The following is an 18413-nucleotide window of genomic DNA, read 5'->3' as shown; positions in this document are numbered from 1 at the left end:
TATATATATATATGTACACGCATAGTTTCCGCACAAACATCCTGCGAATGGCTCGTATCGGCCTTATTTGATTCCTGTTAATTATCTTCGGATGTTTTTTGAAACAAACGATAGTCACGCGATATCGGAAAAATTGTCGGAACTTAATTTCGGACAATAAATAACGAGGCACCAGTGACACGCTCGTCGATTGAAGCGCTAACTGATCGATACACTCGATTGTAGATGATGATGATAAATTGGATTTCCGAAAGAGGAGACGGCCGAACAAGCTGTAATTGAATTACGTCGGATAATACTAAAAGTGTTCTCAAATAACGTCTCTCTCTCGCTCTCTCTCTCTCTCTCTCTCTCTCTCCCGGCGGATGATGCGTCGACAGGTGCGTGTCACAACCTGCTCGACGGAACCGTTTCCTCACAGCCGTATACGCGCGATACGTATAATTGACGCTATTTTGACAGGAATAATCCGCGTTGGCTGCGGGTTGGATTGTGACGTCGGAATGAACGGTTTCCGCCCCGCTAATAACCGCTAATCACGGATTTTGACCTCTTTCGCGAGCACCTCCGGCGCGCTTAATCGTGCTCTCGTCAACAATGATTTTTACTTCGTGAAAAAAAAAACAAAACAAAAAAAAAGAACGGGTGAGAGATCAGAGACGCGCGTGTATTGTTTTTTTTTTTTTTAAATAACGCGTCTCGTCGATACTTTGCGCGCGGAAATGCGTTTCTCTACGACGGTCATTTGTTTTTTTTTTTTCTTCTTTCTTTTCACGCCTCATTTAAAGCGCTCGCGCAATTGCAAAGGACTTTGTTCGAGTGGTCTCTTAGAGTAATTGTCGTTGTTGCTTTACCGCGCGACAACAATCTTCTCTCTCCCGTGAAGGGAGTTCCCGACGAGGGGTTGCGAACGAGTTTTTACGTAATTCACGCAAAGGAAACTCTAGCGGATATTTCCGTCTACATTGATCCGGCAACATTGTGACGGTTATAATACGGTCGAGAGAGCTTTTATTATATTTATACCGGATATTGATATTTATATTGTATCGTACGTGTGTATAGTAAGTACGTAGTACGTACGTACGTTTGTGTCTCTATATCCACGTTTCTTTTCGCTCGTTCGATTTGAAGGACGCGAGACACGATGTTTATCTTTACACACAGCGAGAGAGAAGCGAAAGCGGGTAAGTAGCTGCTACTCGACTACTCGAGGACTGATGAGAGAACTGACGCGAAAAGTCAGTCTCGTTTTCGCTCGGCAAACGGAAGGATCCACTTCTTCTCTATGTTTCTGTTTGCTTTTGCAACATTCACGGTGACAAGTACGCATTTACAACGGGAATAGACACTTCACGAATTCACGAATCTGATTCCTTTTCTCTTCTGTTCGAGTTAAGAATCCCGCCGTTGTCGAGCCGTCGCGAACAAAGCAGTTTCCTCAACCCTCCCCAAAAAAGCGTTTCTTTTCGCGAGATTTTAATTTTTTTTTTTTAATCTCGAGCTGAGCTCAACAACAATCTTTCAATTAAAAAGACGTAACGTGAAGTTATCCAAAAGAACAGCTCCAGCTCCGGAATCTAATCAAATCTAAATCAGAGAGATCAAAGGTAGCAATTGGGCGAGACGTTGAGCAAACAAATTGTTTTGCGACAAATATTCTTCGATAAACACATAAATCAAGTTTCATATTTAATGACCCAATATCAGCGAGACGTTTCTCGATTAATCACGGGTAATCTTCGTCGGATAGCTCGCAAATTCGTCAAAATCAACAGCGTGTTTAGACAGCGAGGCTATATCAAGGTCGCGAGAGCCTGAGAAAAAAAAACTGTGTTGTCGTGAATCTACACGTGTGTATAAAATTTTTTTCATTCTCATAAATACACGTGTTTATAATAAACTGTTTTAAGTCTTTTTCAATCTCTGAATACGCGCCGCTCCAAAGAGCGCGTCGCACAAATGAAGCACAGGTAGGAAGCTCGGGTCGAATTACTCCGTAACATTCCTTCCATTCACAACAAAAAGGGAGAGAGAGAAAGAGAGATAGAAAGAGAGAGAGAGAGAGAGGTTTTTTACGATATATATTTGTCTACCCACGTAAAATATCTCTTCCTGAGAGAGAAACCTTTTCTTATGTAAATTCTTCTCGAAGTTACGAAAGAGAGAAGAATTTCTTTCCGAGATCTACTGACTCACAGTGTCGTAATTAAATGTTAATTAGTTTCGAGCGATCCCCCCACTGGGGGACAAGATATATCAATGGCGATGAGGAAAAGATCGAGAGAAACGGAGAGACGCTTCCTGTACCCGCGTGTTTCCAAGTAACAATCGTCAACGACATCGTCACACGTAGCCAACGGTACGTTTTCAGCGTTCGCTTCGGGCTGGCAACCCGAAACGGCATCCCGATCGCCAAGTCGCCGAGTTCATTTCATGTCACGGTCTACAGGTAGTGTGACAGCAACAAGTGGCGCGGACTCGATTTAATTGCATACAGAAAGTCGAGGGAGAGTCTTGGATCTCGCGCGCGAAACTATCGAAGATGTGTGTTTTGAGACGAGACATTCACACGCCGCCTCTCTCGGTTTTCGTCTCGCCCGCGCGACGACATTTACGCAGCATCCGCTGCGTAAAACGTCTCTCTCACGTTTCTCTCACGTCGCGCACACACGAACCGTCGTCGCTCGAAACTCCGATTCGAGCTGTGAATATATATATTGCCGATCGAATCTCTCTCGAATCCTCATCGCCACTTGAGAGAGAACGCGAAAACGTAAGCAAGCAAACGTGCTCGCATTTTCCTACTGTGTGAGGAAACGGAAGATGAGACGAGATTGTAACGAGAGAGTAACAACCTGAATGTGCTGCAACGCTTCGTGGGTGCTTGCGCTTGGTCACACAACAACAACGCGCTTTCCTCGCGAATCCCGTCGTTTGCGACAAACGCTATCGCGCGTAACATCTCGCGAGAAGTGACGAGATCCTGAAAAAACATCTCCACGAGAGACGCATCGTCGAGAAAACTCTCATAGGTTCTTCCTTCCGCCCTCTCTCGATCCCCATCTAATCCTTCCCCCCTCTCTCTCTCTCTCTCTCGCACATACTCTTCCTTTCCGCCACTGTGTCACACCACGTTGTCTCTCCTCTATTTCTTATTATCGCGTTTTATCATAATTTTTTTGTTTGACTTACCGTTTCGTGTGAAAGCTCCGATCCTCGGAAGAGCCGCTCGTCAACGGGAGATTCTCTCCCCCGGTTGCGTTTGTTCAAGTCAACGCGTCGTCAATGGACGAAACAGCACAACGACGCACACCGTGCGATGATGGGAATGGTGGGCACGCAACACTGTGTTACCACGCGCTCATTGGAAAAAAAAATCACGATTACACCTTGAGAAACGCGTCTACGCCGGACGTATCGTTCGTTACCGCGTCATCTAAAGAGCACCCAACTTCACCGGACGAGACCACGTACCGACTGCTCCGCTTCGCTCGCTTGGCGCCGTTTGCCGCGCGTTTGCGCGCCTCGCGCACTCCGCGGCGCGCAGGCACCGTACCGCCCCGCGGCGAACCAATAGCGAATCGCGGAAGCGTGTGATTGGCGTGACGAACGTCTCGCGCGCGCCGATTGGTCTTCGGCAAAGGGATTTTCTAACAATCGATTGCGCATCGCCGGGCACTAGGGAAGAAAAGCAAGCAAATCTGCCGGAACAAAAGAATCTACGATCTCTCGCACGTGAAAATCCAGTGAATTTGCTGCTCGCCTTGGATTTCGCCGCGCGAAAACCAATCGGCATGCTCGACATTCCACTCGCATCGCAAAATATAAATTCGTTTTTGTTTTGATGCTTGAGATCGCGTCCTAACTTCGACGGTAGTCAAAATAACGCCGCGAGTTTTTCGAATAAGTCTCATTTTTTTTCACAACTGTACAACTGCAATAACACACACGAAATTCAATTTCTCGCGCGCGTTGTCTCGCGGCTGCGCGCGATACAACACTGCGAACTGTAAAATTCTCAGATTACACAGTTACATTAATTACATATCATCCGCCGATATTTTTTATGACACTCGCGCGAGACGATGATAATCGCGCGAAACACGAAAACTAATTCGAAAACAATTTATTCTCGCGTCGCGCGTCGCTCATTTTGTTTCCGACGTTTCCGTAGAAGCGGGAACGGCCGCGGAAACAACTCCGTCGTATAACTCGCCGATTACTAGCGAGCGCGCGATACTAATTGCGTACATTATCGCGAACGCTTGACGACGCACACGCACGATCGATATTCGAACGCGCGAGACGACAACAATCGCGAGAATTCACGGGAACAAGTCGAACGTAGTTTCGGATCCGCGTCGCGCCATTACCGCCCGCTGATTCGAGTGTATCGAGACGCGCCGATACACATCGATAATCGAAATATCGAATCGACGCATGCGCGCAGAGCGGCAGAGCGCGCATAGCGCAAAACTGAATCAAAGATAGTATTTTTTACTCTTTAAAGCCTCTTGCACAATGGACGGAATAGCGATAGCGATAGAAATAACAAAATTTTTAAAGAGTTTATATTTAAAAATAAAGGTAGGAACAGCGGAATCTAACATACAAAACTACACATGTATCAATGCGGATCAGAAAATCGGAATAAGCAATAGCGATAAAATTTCCGACTAGTTGAAATTCTGTGTTAAAAACTGTGTTATTTCTATCGCTATCGCTTAAGCCCCTTGCACAATGGAAGAAATAGCGATAGCGATAGAAATAACACAGTTTTAGACACAGAATTCCAACTCGTCGGAAATTTTATCGTTATTGCTTATTCCGATTTTCTGATCCGCATTGATACATGTGTAGTTTTGTATGTTAGATTCCGCTGTTCCTACCTTTATTTTTAAATATAAACTCTTTAAAACGTTTGTTAGAGGCTTAAGCCCCTTGCACAATGGAAGGAATAGCGATAGCGATAGAAATAACACAGTTTTTAACACAGAATGCCAACTCGTCGGAAATTTTATCGCTATTGCTTATTCCGATTTTCTGATCTGCATTGATACATGTGTATTTTTGTATGTTAGATTCCGCTGTTCCTACCGTTATTTATAAATATAAACTCTTTACAACTGGTATTATTTCTATCGCTATCGCTATTCCGTCCATTGTGCAAGGGGCTTTAGATTGATCTGTACTTGTGCGCAAAACTTAGCTAATGTCGCGGGAAAACAAGTCCAGGAACAGGTAGTATATATAGTTTGTACACTTGTTTTTGCAAATATTACGGCGAAATCAGCGACCGGGAAAAAGGCACGTAAAAAAAGCACAATGAAATAATGTGTCGCTATCTGCTGTTGTTTTTATATTGGCTCACTTCGTAGCCAATAAAACCGAAGTTTGGATCGCACAAATACCAATCATAAACAAATAATATTCTTAAGAAGCCAAATCTAACGGTATTGCAAAGTAAAGTGTTTAAAATGTGTTCTCGACGTCTAGTGAGCGAATAAAAAAAATGATTGCTATCACGTGACAAACATTATCCGAGTTTTTTTCATCAAAAATTTATTCATCATATCGCGTATCTTTCACACATGTTTGCTGTACACACATCATCTGTACAAAGATTACAAAATTATGGTACATTATGAAATTGTATGAGAAGAAAATAATATTCAAATCTAAATAGATACCTCTAATTAGATTTGTAATTTGTGCCATTTGGCTTTTTTTCGCGCACTCGGTTCGGAATCGTTGGGAAAGGCACATTCTCTCTTAACTTGAATTTCCTTCAAGTCGTATATAAAATCGTCGCTCAAAGGTCTAACTCGATTCCGCATTGGACGTTGATGTTTGAAACGTAGATCCGATCGCAAATTTGCTTCCTTGCTTTTGTTCGCGGACACATTGTTTGTATCTTTTGCGCTTATCCTATGTTTGAACATATCGTTATTAGCTTGCGACGCTAATTTTTCTGAATCAGACTTTTTGACCGACGTTGGATCCGAGTCGTCGGACCCAACTATCATTTCCATCACCATTTGCTTGAGATCGGAATGATCTAAATTTTTGTTCGACTTCCCGGGATCGTGACTCATCATATATTCCTTCAAATTTTCTATCATCGCCGTTGTGTACGCCGTTGTAAATTTTTTATCGTCATCACTGTCATTACAGTGAGAATCTGTAATTTCTTCGCTTGTTGATTCGTGGGAAGCGTTAGGCGCGTTCGAGTCACTCGAATTGTTCGAGTCTGTGCGTATTTCCGAGTTACTAGAGGATACATCTGTGACAACAGACTCGTCCGTTTTTTCTTCCTCACTCGACGCGTTTGCAACGCCGCCGGTGTTGTTCAGTCTTTCTCTCTCGTTCATCAAATTCGTGATTGCGTCGTCGCTGGAAACGTACTCGTTCCACGGTATTTTTTCTATCATTACTTCCGGATTTGCGTTATTATTTTCTACGGTGCGATGATGTTTGGCAAAATGCGTTTTGCAATCGCATCTTGCAAAAGACTGAAAGTGACACAGCTTGCAACGATAACGAAACCAATCAAGGTGAATTGCTATGTGTCTGCGAAGATTTGCTAAGGATGTGAGTTTTCGATTGCATTTAAGGCACTTGAGCCTCTTGAAGTTCGCGATCGAAGCCATTTTGGTGTCCATCTGTGAGGTTTCTTCTTTTTCGTCCGGTTGAAGTAAATCAATATCCGATGATTTGTCGCTGTTCGAACTGTTGAAGTTTTCGACAGAATCTACTTTAACGTCCGTTAGCGAGTTGGTTTCTTTAATTTCATCCAGTTGAGGTAAATTTGTTTCGCGGGCACAACTTGAATCTGACGATTTGTCACTGGTCTCGAGAAATCCATCTATCATGTCTTCTAATATAACATCTAAAATTGTACGAGTTGTTAGTTACGTAACTGGTTTTGGTTTCATTTAACTGTTACAACTGCAATTTAGGTGAAACAATATGAAAGACATTAAGAGATTTAAGAGAAATACATTATTTATTCACAGAAATAATTAGTTTCCTTTGTTGAAATTTAATTCATTATTTGAATCTCTCATCGTATTTTTTAGTCTCTTTTGAATTTTAACTATATAAAATTAAAATGTATCTTTTTTTCCATATATACGCAAACAAACTTTATTGCGTAATTGCAAGAGTATAAGTGACTCACCTTTTACATTCATCTTCTCCTCAAAAAGCACTTTTTCAATGATGACTGGCTTGTCGTCATCCTGCATACGTGACGTATCCGCAAGATTTGAGTTGTTCTTAGAATGGTGATTGTTGTGATATTGCAAATAAACAGACGTATTTTTGATATTCTTCCTGCTAGCTTTTCCAGTACGTTTTACATTTGATTTCTCCACATGGCTCAACGCATCGTCCTTCTGACAAAATATAATTATCGCACGTTTAAAATATTTAGTGTTTCTTAAGTGTGACATTAAAAATTAGTTTAGTATAACATTAAAAAGAGCATCGGATTAGAAATTTTTTACCTGAGATTCATTATCGTTCATGTTTTTCAAAGTTTCACAAGTTTTCTTCTTCTTAGCTGCACGATATTGCTTTTCTGCATTTGTATTCTTGTGGAACACTGCCAATTGAATTTGTGGCTTCAGGTTGCGCACTTGTTTGTTGGTTTTTTTGTGAACTGTATTCAAAATAATTGCAGATATGAAGATTTATATTTTTTTAAATATAACACGTTACGTAGAAAGTATTTTCAAAAAAATGACGCGCATTGTATAATCTCTCAATAGATATCATGTCACTTTAAAATTACCCTTGCTTAAGTGGCGATAGACACTCCATATATTTGTAAATGTACTTCTGCAGAAAGGACAAGAATAACACTTTCGCTTGGACGCGTGTAGTGATTTCATATGAAATGTCAATGTCTTTTTTGATGAAAATTTTGCATTACCTGTGTATAATGAAAATATAAATAAAGATATTTTACACATAGATTCGTTGTATATATGTAATGTGTGACTATTATAAGAATATTAAAAACTCTATCACTTACATATACTGCAAGCTAAGGTATTAACTGAGGACAGTCTATATGCTAATAATTTATTTTCCTCATCACTCATGTCTGCTTGAATAGGATTATCACTTTTCTCTACTTGATTATCGAATATTTGCTCCTGGGAAATAGCATCAACCTGTTGATTTCTGAAATGTTCTACCTTTGCTGCTGTCTAAAGTCAAAGAATAATAATAATAATAATAATAATGAAATTATTAAGATTATTATGTAATTACATAATTAATGTAAGCGATCGATAAGATATAAGCAACATTAACTTACATAATGAATTAAAATAAAATAATACTCACCTCTTCATTCAGTAAATCTATGGTCTCATCTTCTGGCTTAATTGTTTGATATACAGCTAAAGAAGTTGTACTTATAGGTTTTAAATAAATTTTATTTTCATTGCTTCTATCTTCAGATGATAAATGAGAATGTTCTTGAGTTAGTTCACTTGAAGAATTACACTGCGTTTCCTGAATTTTCTTGTTAAGTCTCTCTATTATTGAACTCAAATCCGTTCGTTTTTCCACTTCCTTGGACACTTGGCTTCTCAGTAACCTGCCATTTTCCTCAATTTCCTCAATCTTGGTCTGTCCTGTCTCACTCATGTGAATAGTTGTTCTTTTGAAAGAATTCTGAAAAAACAAAAAGATACAAATGTTAAACAACAAATGTTAAGAACTCTTGGAAAACATGAGCGAGAATTTACTAACCAAATTGTGTTTGTTTGCCACTTTTTGTGTAACATTAAATTTTTCTGTGCAGTAAAATCTTTTGTGAGATATTAAGTTAATAATACTTCTAAATAAACTGAGGCATTTGCGGCATTCATATATGATGTTACTTTCGTAAGACAATATAGATTTAACCTCATCCGTTCCTTTCTCAAGTAGCTTGCAAACTTGATACAAATCAGATGCACTTGTGTCCACAGGTTTCCGCAGACTCGAAAAATCAGCAACAATTTTTGTATTTTTTATAGAAGCGGAAGACTTCTCTCCTTTCTTTCTGTACTTGTACATTTTCTATGTACTCTGAAAAGATATGTATTGTTACTTTTTCTGTCTACAGAATTATCACGATCGTTTTGCTCTACAACAGAGGAGTCAGCTTTTGCTCTAAGTTTCCAACGCTGTGATATAAATTTCCAGCAAAACAAACATCTTTTCCCTTAAGCCATGATTCTTAAGCTTCAGAGCTTAAAGCAGAAGATGCTACATCTATTGTAGATTTTATAATATAAAAGTTTGCTGTGTTTCTCTTCCACATGCACATGTATGTATATATTTACAATAATCAATATTAATCCTTTGTGTCCTTCATGGCTTCATGTTGTAAACATACATTATTTTTTAAGTTCTTTCTTACTGTATACATTTAAACAAAACCACACACAAAGAAGTTCATATTAAGTGCAAAATATCAATGTCCAAGTAAATACTTGCAAAAGACTTGTATTACGTACTGCTAGTGTGATTTTATTCAAGTACAATAAAAAAGTAATAGAAAAATATTGAATGTGTGGTTATACAGATGCATGTAGTGAGAGAAAATAACACCCAATAAAATAACCAATGTATATATCAAATTACTGCGTATAAATCTCTGTCACTCACATGTAATATATAAATTACTGGCTTCTTGAAAGTATATAATTTCTATTTTTAAACTTCAGCTGTGTGTTATGACCATTTCACGTAACCACACATTCAATAGTTACCATTGCTTTTTCCTTACATATTTATCTAAAATTGTTCAAATAGTATATAACAAATGTAGAAGCAAGTACTTGTAAGATACTTGCATTATACACCACTTGTGTGATTTTGTTTAGATGTATGTAACAAAAAAATGGAATTGAAAAATATTGTATGGTTACAAATCACCATGTGACACACAGAGGGTTAAATTTATATAGAAATTTATATATACAAGAAATACTTTTTCAAGAAGCCAATTACACAGATTCACACGCAGAAACAGATTTATACGATATCTCACAGAGCACCAAAGGTCTGATGAGTATCCAGTGAATATTCAACACCAGTTATCTAGAGAAATGTTCTTAGAACATTCTGGCACATGTGACTGCATTGTAACATTGTCCTAACATAAAATATATTTTTATTAAACGAAATAGAAAATTAAAACAAAGATCTCTACATAAAAAATTCTGAGAACAATTTTACTCAAGCTATTTTATTAAATAAATTCAATCTTGCAAAAAAATTACAGAAAAACATGATAAATGTAAATTACACTCGAGCCAATAATTTAACTGTTTTATTTGCGGAAGTGTGCGGATCGTGTACGCAGAAGATACGATTTTTTTTGCGTATTGTTCGAGAAGAAATGCTCGAAGAAACAGAATCACTTCGGACCAAAATACTACATATAGCGTGAGGAAGGGAGGTCGAGAGACGGTCTCTCCTTCGTATTACTCACCGAAAATAATGTCTATCGCTCATATATCAATTAATCTCGAAAGAATATGAGCGGTTTTACCGATTTTGAACAGCTTCGCGCGGCTCTATGCGCATTTATGGGATATTTACTCTTATTATACTACGCGATGTTGATCCGAGAACCAGGCGATCGCCAGTGCCGAAGTTCCGTGTTTCACCGAAGGGCATCAGTCGGCAGCACTTTAGTTGGATATGCTCGTGCAGCTCCGATTTCGTGTTTCCCATTTCAAGAGTATCACGAGCTGATCCGCGCCAGCGAAAAAAAGGAGAATCGAGTGAAAATAAAAATATGTTTACCGTGCAACACACTCGGACATTTTTCTCACTGAAGGTATGTTTAAAGTGAAATGTTCAAGCATAACCTCTCGCGCCGCTTTTCTTGTCATCTCGATTAAGTTGGATTTTTTGTTTTTTTTTGTTTTTTTTTTGTTTTTTTACAAGAACCAAATATACGTGCGCATATTCTATTAATAAATTATTATGTATTTCAGAATGCGACGTTAATGTTGACACAAAGAACAACGCAGAATGATCTCGTTAGATTGTTTGCGCCAGTTTGTGCGACGCACCTGCCAGAGTTCAGGAACATTTACACAACATCTTCTTCCAACACATCCATAGCTCAAAATATAAGACCAATGGGAGTAGTACAGAAAACGCTAAAAAAATTTGGTATCTTAGACATCCAAAAATATGTAATTGAAACTACTTCTATATAGTTTTTGAATATGTATAAAAATAGCATAGATATATATATATATACATATAAGATAGTTGCATAAACCACTTGGTCTTATACAAAATATTCTTCGCATGCTTAAATTCATTAAACTGATTAAATTGATTTTAATTACAGAAAGATATGGCACTCGGCACTAAAGTATACGAAGATGTATTAGGACAAATTGATTATCCTTTCTTCTTTAAATGTAAGTTTCTTTTAACAGTGAGAAACTTGTGTTTTCAAATTTAATCAAACATTTGAAATATGTCATGTAATTTGCTTTGTTGATCTTTGTATTAATTAGAATTTATTACCGTTATTTTCGTGTTGTTTGTAATCCTCTTAGACACTTTAAATGTATCTTTTTTAAATGTTTTTGTACAGATTTTAATATGCCTGATACATTTTGCTCCTGGTTTTTGGTAACAGAACTTCATGTATGGATGATAATGGTTCGATACATGGCAGAAGGCAAAACTGGTAAAGCAATTAGAAATCATATAGCAATGACATTGTGGAGTGATCTGAAGGCCAGGGTGGACAAACTTGGTGTAGGTAACATTTATACTTCTAACATACAGCTACGTGCACACGCACAAATATCTTGATCTTTCGTCACACATATTTATTGTTTGCTAAGCGTGATTGTTAACTGTATTTTTACAGCCCATGAATAGCAAAGTTAAACAAAACCAATTAAAAGAAGTGACGGAACAATTTCACGCTGCTATAATAGGTTATGATGAGGGTATATTATCGAATGACAGAGTATTAGCAGCGGCGATTTGGAGGAGATTTTTCCATTTAGAATGCAATAATCCGGAACACGTTGAAGTACTTCTTATTTATATTAGAAAACAGGTAAGTCTCATGTGAGCGATGCTTGCTGACACCTATCGTGTCAAAAATATTGCGAGAAAAAAACGTGTTTGCTCTTAATAATTCACTTTTCAGATTTGTTTGTTTGACAATTTGCCAACTCACGAGATTTTAAGAAAGCCTGTGTTAAAACTAATAGATATAAAAAGTTTATGTAAGAATCGTTAATTGTGTTCTAATAAATGTAATTAGTTAAACATATGTAAAATACATAAATTGTGTATATATTGAAATATATGTATTTGTAAATACAAATATGTACTGACATAATAGTAAAAAAAAATTATGATAACACAAATGTAGTCAGAAATATAGAACGTACTTGTTTCATAAAATAACAATCTCCTGCGGACGTTTTGATATTTTTTATTGTATAAAATGTTGCAGAAACTTAAATTAAAACACGTCGTATGTCGAATCTGATATATTGTAATCAGTATTTCTCTGCAATACATCTAGTTGCTTCGTCTTTTAGACTTGCAATGATACGGCACGCGTATGTCCTCTTGCACTTTGAGTCACATTCTCTCTTCAGTGATGGCTCGGCAAGTTTGAAAAAGTTCCTAAGTCATTTTACAGAGAATGAGAAATGAACAAACAACATTTAACGATTTGATAACAATTAAACGTTTGACGAGTCTCAGACATTACCTGTAGTAGCGATTCAAAAGATCGTCGTCGTTCTTTAATCTCAGGAACCAATCGCTCAGTGAGTTGTATGACAAATGAGGAATATCGTATTCCGCTTTGAATGAATACGATTTGTACCACAACGGCCGTTGGGTCGCGTTTTCGTTCGCCAGGGACAGATTGTACATCCAGGTCTCAAAATCTGTCACCATCTGTAACATAGTTTTTATAATATTAGCGAATCGAACGTTCCCAAATGTGAAAACTCAATATAAAGCAAATCATTGTATAGATTAAGTTGCTCGCCAATTGTGGTTTTTATTTAACGCAATGAAAATTGTTTTTGTCAATTCAGTATCAATATGCTGAGTTTTATTATCAATCAATTGTTGTAGCCAATGTTTAGGACATGAGTCAGCAATATGTGAGCAATATATGAGCAATAATTTTTATTCATAAGTTGAGAAAAATAATATAAGTTTATTGCCGATGAGTTGTTGAGAACTTGCTGTTATTATATTTTGAAAACTGTTGTTGGCAAGAACATACTGAAAAGATGATGACACCCTTTTGTTACATTGCTGAAAACATATGAGTAATATTTGTGGCAAGTTGCCAACAACTTGCACTCAGTTGGCTATCTGGGTTGTTGTATTGAATTGAAAAACGATATCACACTAACGTAATTCGTGCTGTGGACGGTGTACAGCTTGTAGTTGGGATTTAAATTGGTGAAAGCGGTCGCGCTACCTCCGTTCCAAGCGACATTGTTAATTCTCGTATCGTCATCGTAATATAGTAGCAATTCGTCGTTGTGCGTGTGGCCGTTAAATTGCGCTTGTATTATGTGCGCGTATCTATTGACAATTTTAAGATACTCCCGTCTCCACGTTTTCTGACACTCGTTGCCGGCCGGGACGTGTGCCAATATGTGCACAAACTCGCTGTCCTTTTCGGCCTGCCAAAGTGTCTTCTCCAACCATCGCAACTGGCCGTCGGGATCTTCTGGTTGATACCACAACCACCTAAAACAATTCATTACTCAAGAATTACAAATCCGATTAATATCTTAATATTGTTTAATATTATTTTCTTTATTTTTAAGAAAATTAAAATGTAACGATAAAGTGATAGCAGTGACCAAAATAAATTTATCTTTTTTCGCATAAATCACTATCTGCCGGTTTTATTATACAATTATCTGATATGGTGTGCATTTATTGATACAAGTGTTGATAATAATAAGTGTGTACAACGGAGTACGAGATGATATAAGAAAAGAGTTGTTATCAGCAACTCTGTTATCGCGATGATTATCACACACTTTTTATTTTCGCATATTTGTTCGAAACAATTTAGACAAACAAAAACAACGCAATTATCATCACAAGAACAGAACGTGATAATGTATAATGTAACATAATTTTCAATCACACTTGCCAGTTGTAGATGTAACACACGTTATTGTTGAGAGCTATGATTCTAAATCCCCGCTTGGGCGAAACGGTGTAATATCCTCCACTTAGAATAGTTGACCGAGTTGATTCCGGCAACCATCCGAAATTAATCCATAAATCGGCCATCATTGAATAGAGCCATTTCGCGTTTATCTCGTCGTTGGTAACGTCAATCGGTGCGAATCTAAAGGAGAAGTTTCAAAAATAAAAAAAAAAAAAAAAAACACATCTACGTACGTGCGTGCGTGTTCGCGCACACATAAGAGATCGAATGGCTTACTGGTTCACGGGATGAGGCTCGTGATTGCCTAGAATAGGATAAACGGGAACGTTTCTGAATGTGTCGTGAATGTAACCGTAACTTCTGTTAAGAATTTCAACATTTCCCTCTATCGAGGTTTCCCAAACACCGTGGTCCACGATATCACCGGTGAAGTAAACGTACGAAATATTCTAGAAATTAAACAAACAGCTCGCGCATACACACACAAACACGCGCATATAAATTTAGAAAAAAATTGTACAAATGGATAATTAAATTTTATGTATAAATAAGAAATTAAGGTCCAATCGAGCCAAAATACTTAGGTGGTAGCAAAAAAATATATTTAATAAAATCAGGTAACTAGTTTTACACAGACGTTTCGACTCTGACTTGAGTCTTTTTCAATGTGAATAAATAATTAAGACATATAAATACGCATGACAAAAAAGGTCGCAAAAATATACATAAGGAACGTTAAACAGTAGTTAATGTAGACATTGTGTAATCTCACATGAAAGCGTCGGTCAATAACTTGGATGATGTGTGTATAAATACCTGAAATTTTTCGACAATATAAACATAAGAATTAAAAAGTTTATATCAAAAAAGCTAAACGGGTCACTAAATTTAAATAATCTNTGTTCTAATGACAAAAAACTAATAGTTATTCCTTATATTAATAACTTGTCCGAAAATGTTATTAGCGCCTTTAAAAANGANGATGTTATGATAGGCTACAAATGTCTGAATAGGTTAANNAGTTTTATAAANGTTCATAAAGACCTTACTCCACTTCATTNTAACAANAATATTATTTATAAAATTGATTGTAATGACTGTTGTGCATCTTACGTTGGGCAGACNAAGAGACAACTNAAAACTAGAATAAGAGAACACAAAAACAACATCACAAAGTCTTCCTCACAACTTACAGTAATTTCTCAGCATAGAATAGATTTTGATCATTCTTTTGATTGGGAGAATATTCATAATTTTAGACCGTGAACCAAACTTTTACAAGAGACTTATATCTGAGACAATACACATAAAAGAACAATCTTTTGGTTTGAATTTAAAAACTGACACAGATTTACTTGACAGTTCTTACTTTTTTTATTTACTTGACAATATTAAAATCTCAAGTTTTAAATCTTAACGTCTTTCATTCTCTGAACTTTGCTCCTATGTGGTGGGGACAATTCCTATATAAATTGTTTGTCTCTTCTTTCTGCTCGGTGTTTGACTTTTGGACTCTTATCTGTAAGTTGCTTTGTTTGTGCCTGTTTCACATTTGATTATTCGTGCTTTTCAAAAATAACGAAAATTTCAGGTATTTATACACACATCATCCAAGTTATTGACCGACGCTTTCATGTGAGATTACAATGTCTACATTAACTACTGTTTAACGTTCCTTATGTATATTTTTGCGACCTTTTTTGTCATGCGTATTTATATGTCTTAATTATTTATTCACATTGAAAAAGACTCAAGTCAGAGTCGAAACGTCTGTGTAAAACTAGTTACCTGATTTTATTAAATATATTTTTTTGCTACCACCTAAGTATTTTGGCTCGATTGGACCTTAATTTCTTATTTATATTTAATATTGCGAGCGTTATTTATTGTTAATTTAAATTTTATGTGTTTGTGTGTGTGTTAACGCAACAAGAATCTTGTATGACGTACTCGGTGCGTGTCTCGAATATGATCTAAGAGATCAACAACGGCGTGCCAGGGGCTGTCGCAATAGTTGTAGTCTCCCCAGTAGCCGGCCACTTTGTCGCTTGTGTTCGTGCTGTTCTGTCCCTTCCGACAACATATCGGCTGGTCGCACTGCGATTTGCCATAAGGCTCGTAGTTGGGGTCGTAATGAATGTCCGTTATTTGTATTATATTTAGAGTTTCGTCGACCTCGTCCGCGTCGATCAATTTTGGAGGATCACGATTGATGTCGACGCTCCACTCGAATCTGGTATCATTGAGCGGACAAGAATCCGACTCCAATAAGATCCCGCAAATCGTAGACCCCGTTAGATCGGGTCTTGCGTCTATGATGTGCAAAATTGTCGGCTGCAAGCGGAAGAGAAGAGATTCATGCAATTACGTTCAACTGGGTTTAAATAAAACCCGATTCCGCGTTCGAACGATTTAATTTTATCCGCAAATGTGATCATCGATATAAACAGTGATTCAAGCGCAAAGAAATGTGTATCAATACAGTCAAACCTCGGATAACTCAAATCTCTATAAGACGAAAATTTCGTTCGTTCCCTTCCGCTCCGCGAAAAAGAAAAAAGAACTTCAATAAGTCGAAAACCTCTACAATTCGAAGATTTTAGCTCTTCCCTGGAGATTCGAGTTATCGAGGTTTGACTGGTATTATGAAGCGATTACGGTAACACGCACAGAAAAAATGGAATTTCTGTTGCATTAAGTGCGTCAGATTTGCGGGTGAGAATTTTATAAATTTACGTACGTACCAGATTGAGAGTTATCGTACCATTGCACACTTCTTCAGTTTCAATATTCAATAGGACACAGAACTTAATCCCTTTAGATCTTATTTCATCCACTGACGTGCCGTTTCTGTATATGTTTATGACAGCGTTCAAAGCGGACTGACATATTACACATATGTTCGCGCTTCTTTCGCCGGTCAAGCTGCGCCAGTCGACACGTCGTAAATCACGTGGAAAACTTAGCATAGCGATTAACCGGCGAAATTCCTGAGTTTCGATTCCCGTCCTCATCCAGAGATCAAGTTCATTGCTAAAGCTCGATAGTGTCGCATCTACGCAAAGCAGCGATAACTTTAGGTTCTTTTTTTTTTTTGTACTTTTCAACTTTTGCATTAGACACTTGCTATATAAGAGTAAACAAATACGTTGTTTGCGATATAACATCCGGCATTTTGAATCGCTTGTGATACTGATATTTGTAATTTATCGAATGAGGTTTTTTTTAATGTAGTTTTGTAATCATTTTTTAATAAAAATTATTTCGTAGAATGTTTACTTGTAACATGGTTTTTGTTTTATCCGATTGTCGAGATTAGTCAATCTTAATTAAATAATCTGATCAAGAAGCAAAGATGACAATCGCTCATCCGATCTTCCCCCAGATGTGAGATCTCGATAACATTATAAAAATCATTTGCAGGTTTTGGTGACCGACGAAATTCCGATAATTATGACAAATGAAATAATTTACAACAGTGAATCTCGCTAGCTATTTCAAAATTATTTGCATTTTTTTCTCAATTTTCAAAAAAATTGTTAAATTACATAACTAATATATTAATATTAAATATTATATCAAATATATTGTGAATAAAAGTGTAAAAATTTTATTGTATTAATATTTATCTATATGTATAAATATATTAATACATTTTTTATAAAAATATACTAATTCATACGAATATTTGTTATTTTTGATAAAAATTTATTGAAGTAAAAAAAAAACATGTAGATAATAATGAATAAAGAACTGATAATATAATTGTGTACATTTTTCATACCTTGATGAGTGATCTCATCACTATGTGCAACTTTAACTAAAACTACGAGAAACACTAACTTATACAACAACATAACTGATACACGACTAAATCTGTTGCGTGAGAAAGCAGCTAACGTTGCGTTTATTATATCTTCCTTTTATCTCTCCCCTCTCAAATCATATTCAATACGGTTTCGTATTAATCATTATCGGTTTGGTATTGATTACGGTACGTAGTAGGCCAGATATTACACATTACAAGATTATTTTTTTTAAATATAAAAAATAAATATACCCTACTGGCGAAAAAAAGAGAGAAAGAGAAACGTGCACTCGAGAATCATATTGCGTATTATCTATTTTACTCTTGAAGATTAATAACAAATGCTTGTATATGTATGTACTTTGTATGTAGGAGTATTCTCTATTGGAA

General features: G+C 36.9%; 4 protein-coding genes across 9 annotated transcripts in view; 1 reads left to right on the top strand and 3 right to left on the bottom strand.

Moving 5' to 3' along the window:
- The window catches only part of LOC109853603 (tetraspanin-1), a 25871-nt gene extending 22373 nt beyond the window's left edge, over positions 1 to 3498 (bottom strand). For all 3 annotated transcript variants that reach the window (XM_020425875.1, XM_020425876.1, XM_020425877.1), the window contains exon 1: positions 3196 to 3498. The gene's annotated coding sequence lies outside the window, so the exon portion shown is untranslated. The remainder of the gene's footprint in view (positions 1 to 3195) is intronic.
- Positions 3499 to 5564: 2066 nt separating this feature from the next.
- On the bottom strand, positions 5565 to 10691 carry LOC109853578 (zinc finger protein 800). Of its 3 annotated transcripts, none has more exons than XM_020425825.1 (8): positions 10612 to 10691; positions 8770 to 9090; positions 8359 to 8691; positions 8042 to 8219; positions 7799 to 7939; positions 7512 to 7666; positions 7184 to 7400; positions 5565 to 6892 (listed from the first exon to the last, which is right to left on the bottom strand). In XM_020425825.1, the coding sequence occupies exons 2-8, from the start codon at positions 9076 to 9078 to the stop codon at positions 5700 to 5702; spliced, it is 2526 nt and encodes an 841-aa protein (XP_020281414.1). In that variant the 5' UTR covers positions 9079 to 9090; positions 10612 to 10691; the 3' UTR covers positions 5565 to 5699. The 3 variants fall into 3 exon arrangements, with proteins under 3 accessions (XP_020281414.1, XP_020281413.1, XP_020281415.1); XM_020425824.1 differs by lacking the exon at positions 10612 to 10691 and adding an exon at positions 10502 to 10588; XM_020425826.1 differs by lacking the exon at positions 10612 to 10691 and adding an exon at positions 10058 to 10142.
- On the top strand, positions 9309 to 12391 carry LOC109853582 (ubiquinol-cytochrome-c reductase complex assembly factor 1). 2 transcript variants are annotated; one of them, XM_020425830.1, is made up of 7 exons: positions 9309 to 9331; positions 10648 to 10852; positions 11013 to 11216; positions 11378 to 11450; positions 11630 to 11796; positions 11912 to 12106; positions 12200 to 12391. In XM_020425830.1, exons 1-7 carry the CDS (start codon positions 9324 to 9326, stop codon positions 12290 to 12292), a joined length of 945 nt encoding a protein of 314 aa, XP_020281419.1. In that variant the 5' UTR covers positions 9309 to 9323; the 3' UTR covers positions 12293 to 12391. The 2 variants fall into 2 exon arrangements, with proteins under 2 accessions (XP_020281419.1, XP_020281418.1); XM_020425829.1 differs by lacking the exon at positions 9309 to 9331 and having other exon boundaries at positions 10570 to 10852.
- An 83-nt stretch (positions 12392 to 12474) lies between these two features.
- LOC109853579 (sphingomyelin phosphodiesterase-like) lies at positions 12475 to 18338 on the bottom strand. Its single transcript, XM_020425827.1, has 8 exons — positions 18000 to 18338; positions 16960 to 17270; positions 16166 to 16549; positions 14492 to 14664; positions 14195 to 14395; positions 13437 to 13779; positions 12776 to 12966; positions 12475 to 12687 (listed from the first exon to the last, which is right to left on the bottom strand). Exons 1-8 carry the CDS (start codon positions 18070 to 18072, stop codon positions 12558 to 12560), a joined length of 1806 nt encoding a protein of 601 aa, XP_020281416.1. The 5' UTR covers positions 18073 to 18338; the 3' UTR covers positions 12475 to 12557.
- Positions 18339 to 18413: the final 75 nt, after the last annotated feature.

This window comes from Pseudomyrmex gracilis, unplaced genomic scaffold (genome assembly GCF_002006095.1).
Source record: "Pseudomyrmex gracilis isolate BER0280 unplaced genomic scaffold, ASM200609v1 scaffold_51, whole genome shotgun sequence".
In the NCBI taxonomy this organism is placed as follows: Eukaryota; Metazoa; Arthropoda; class Insecta; order Hymenoptera; family Formicidae; genus Pseudomyrmex; species Pseudomyrmex gracilis.
This window is presented reverse-complemented; position numbering and strand designations above follow the sequence as displayed.

Coding starts and splice junctions, on each gene's coding strand:
- LOC109853578 (XM_020425825.1), bottom strand. CDS start 9,078: ATGTACAAGTACAGAAAGAAAGGAGAGAAGTCTTCCGCTTCTATAAAA. Junction 8,692..8,769: donor TGGCAAACAAACACAATTTG/GTTAGTAAATTC, acceptor TTGTTTTTTCAG/AATTCTTTCAAAAGAACAAC. Junction 8,220..8,358: donor TAGATTTACTGAATGAAGAG/GTGAGTATTATT, acceptor CTTTGACTTTAG/ACAGCAGCAAAGGTAGAACA.
- LOC109853582 (XM_020425829.1), top strand. CDS start 10,589: ATGCGCATTTATGGGATATTTACTCTTATTATACTACGCGATGTTGAT. Junction 11,451..11,629: donor TTATCCTTTCTTCTTTAAAT/GTAAGTTTCTTT, acceptor GTTTTTGTACAG/ATTTTAATATGCCTGATACA. Junction 11,797..11,911: donor CCAGGGTGGACAAACTTGGT/GTAGGTAACATT, acceptor GTATTTTTACAG/CCCATGAATAGCAAAGTTAA.
- LOC109853579 (XM_020425827.1), bottom strand. CDS start 18,072: ATGTTGTTGTATAAGTTAGTGTTTCTCGTAGTTTTAGTTAAAGTTGCA. Junction 14,396..14,491: donor GAGCCTCATCCCGTGAACCA/GTAAGCCATTCG, acceptor CTTCTCCTTTAG/ATTCGCACCGATTGACGTTA. Junction 13,780..14,194: donor GTGTGTTACATCTACAACTG/GCAAGTGTGATT, acceptor GAATTGTTTTAG/GTGGTTGTGGTATCAACCAG.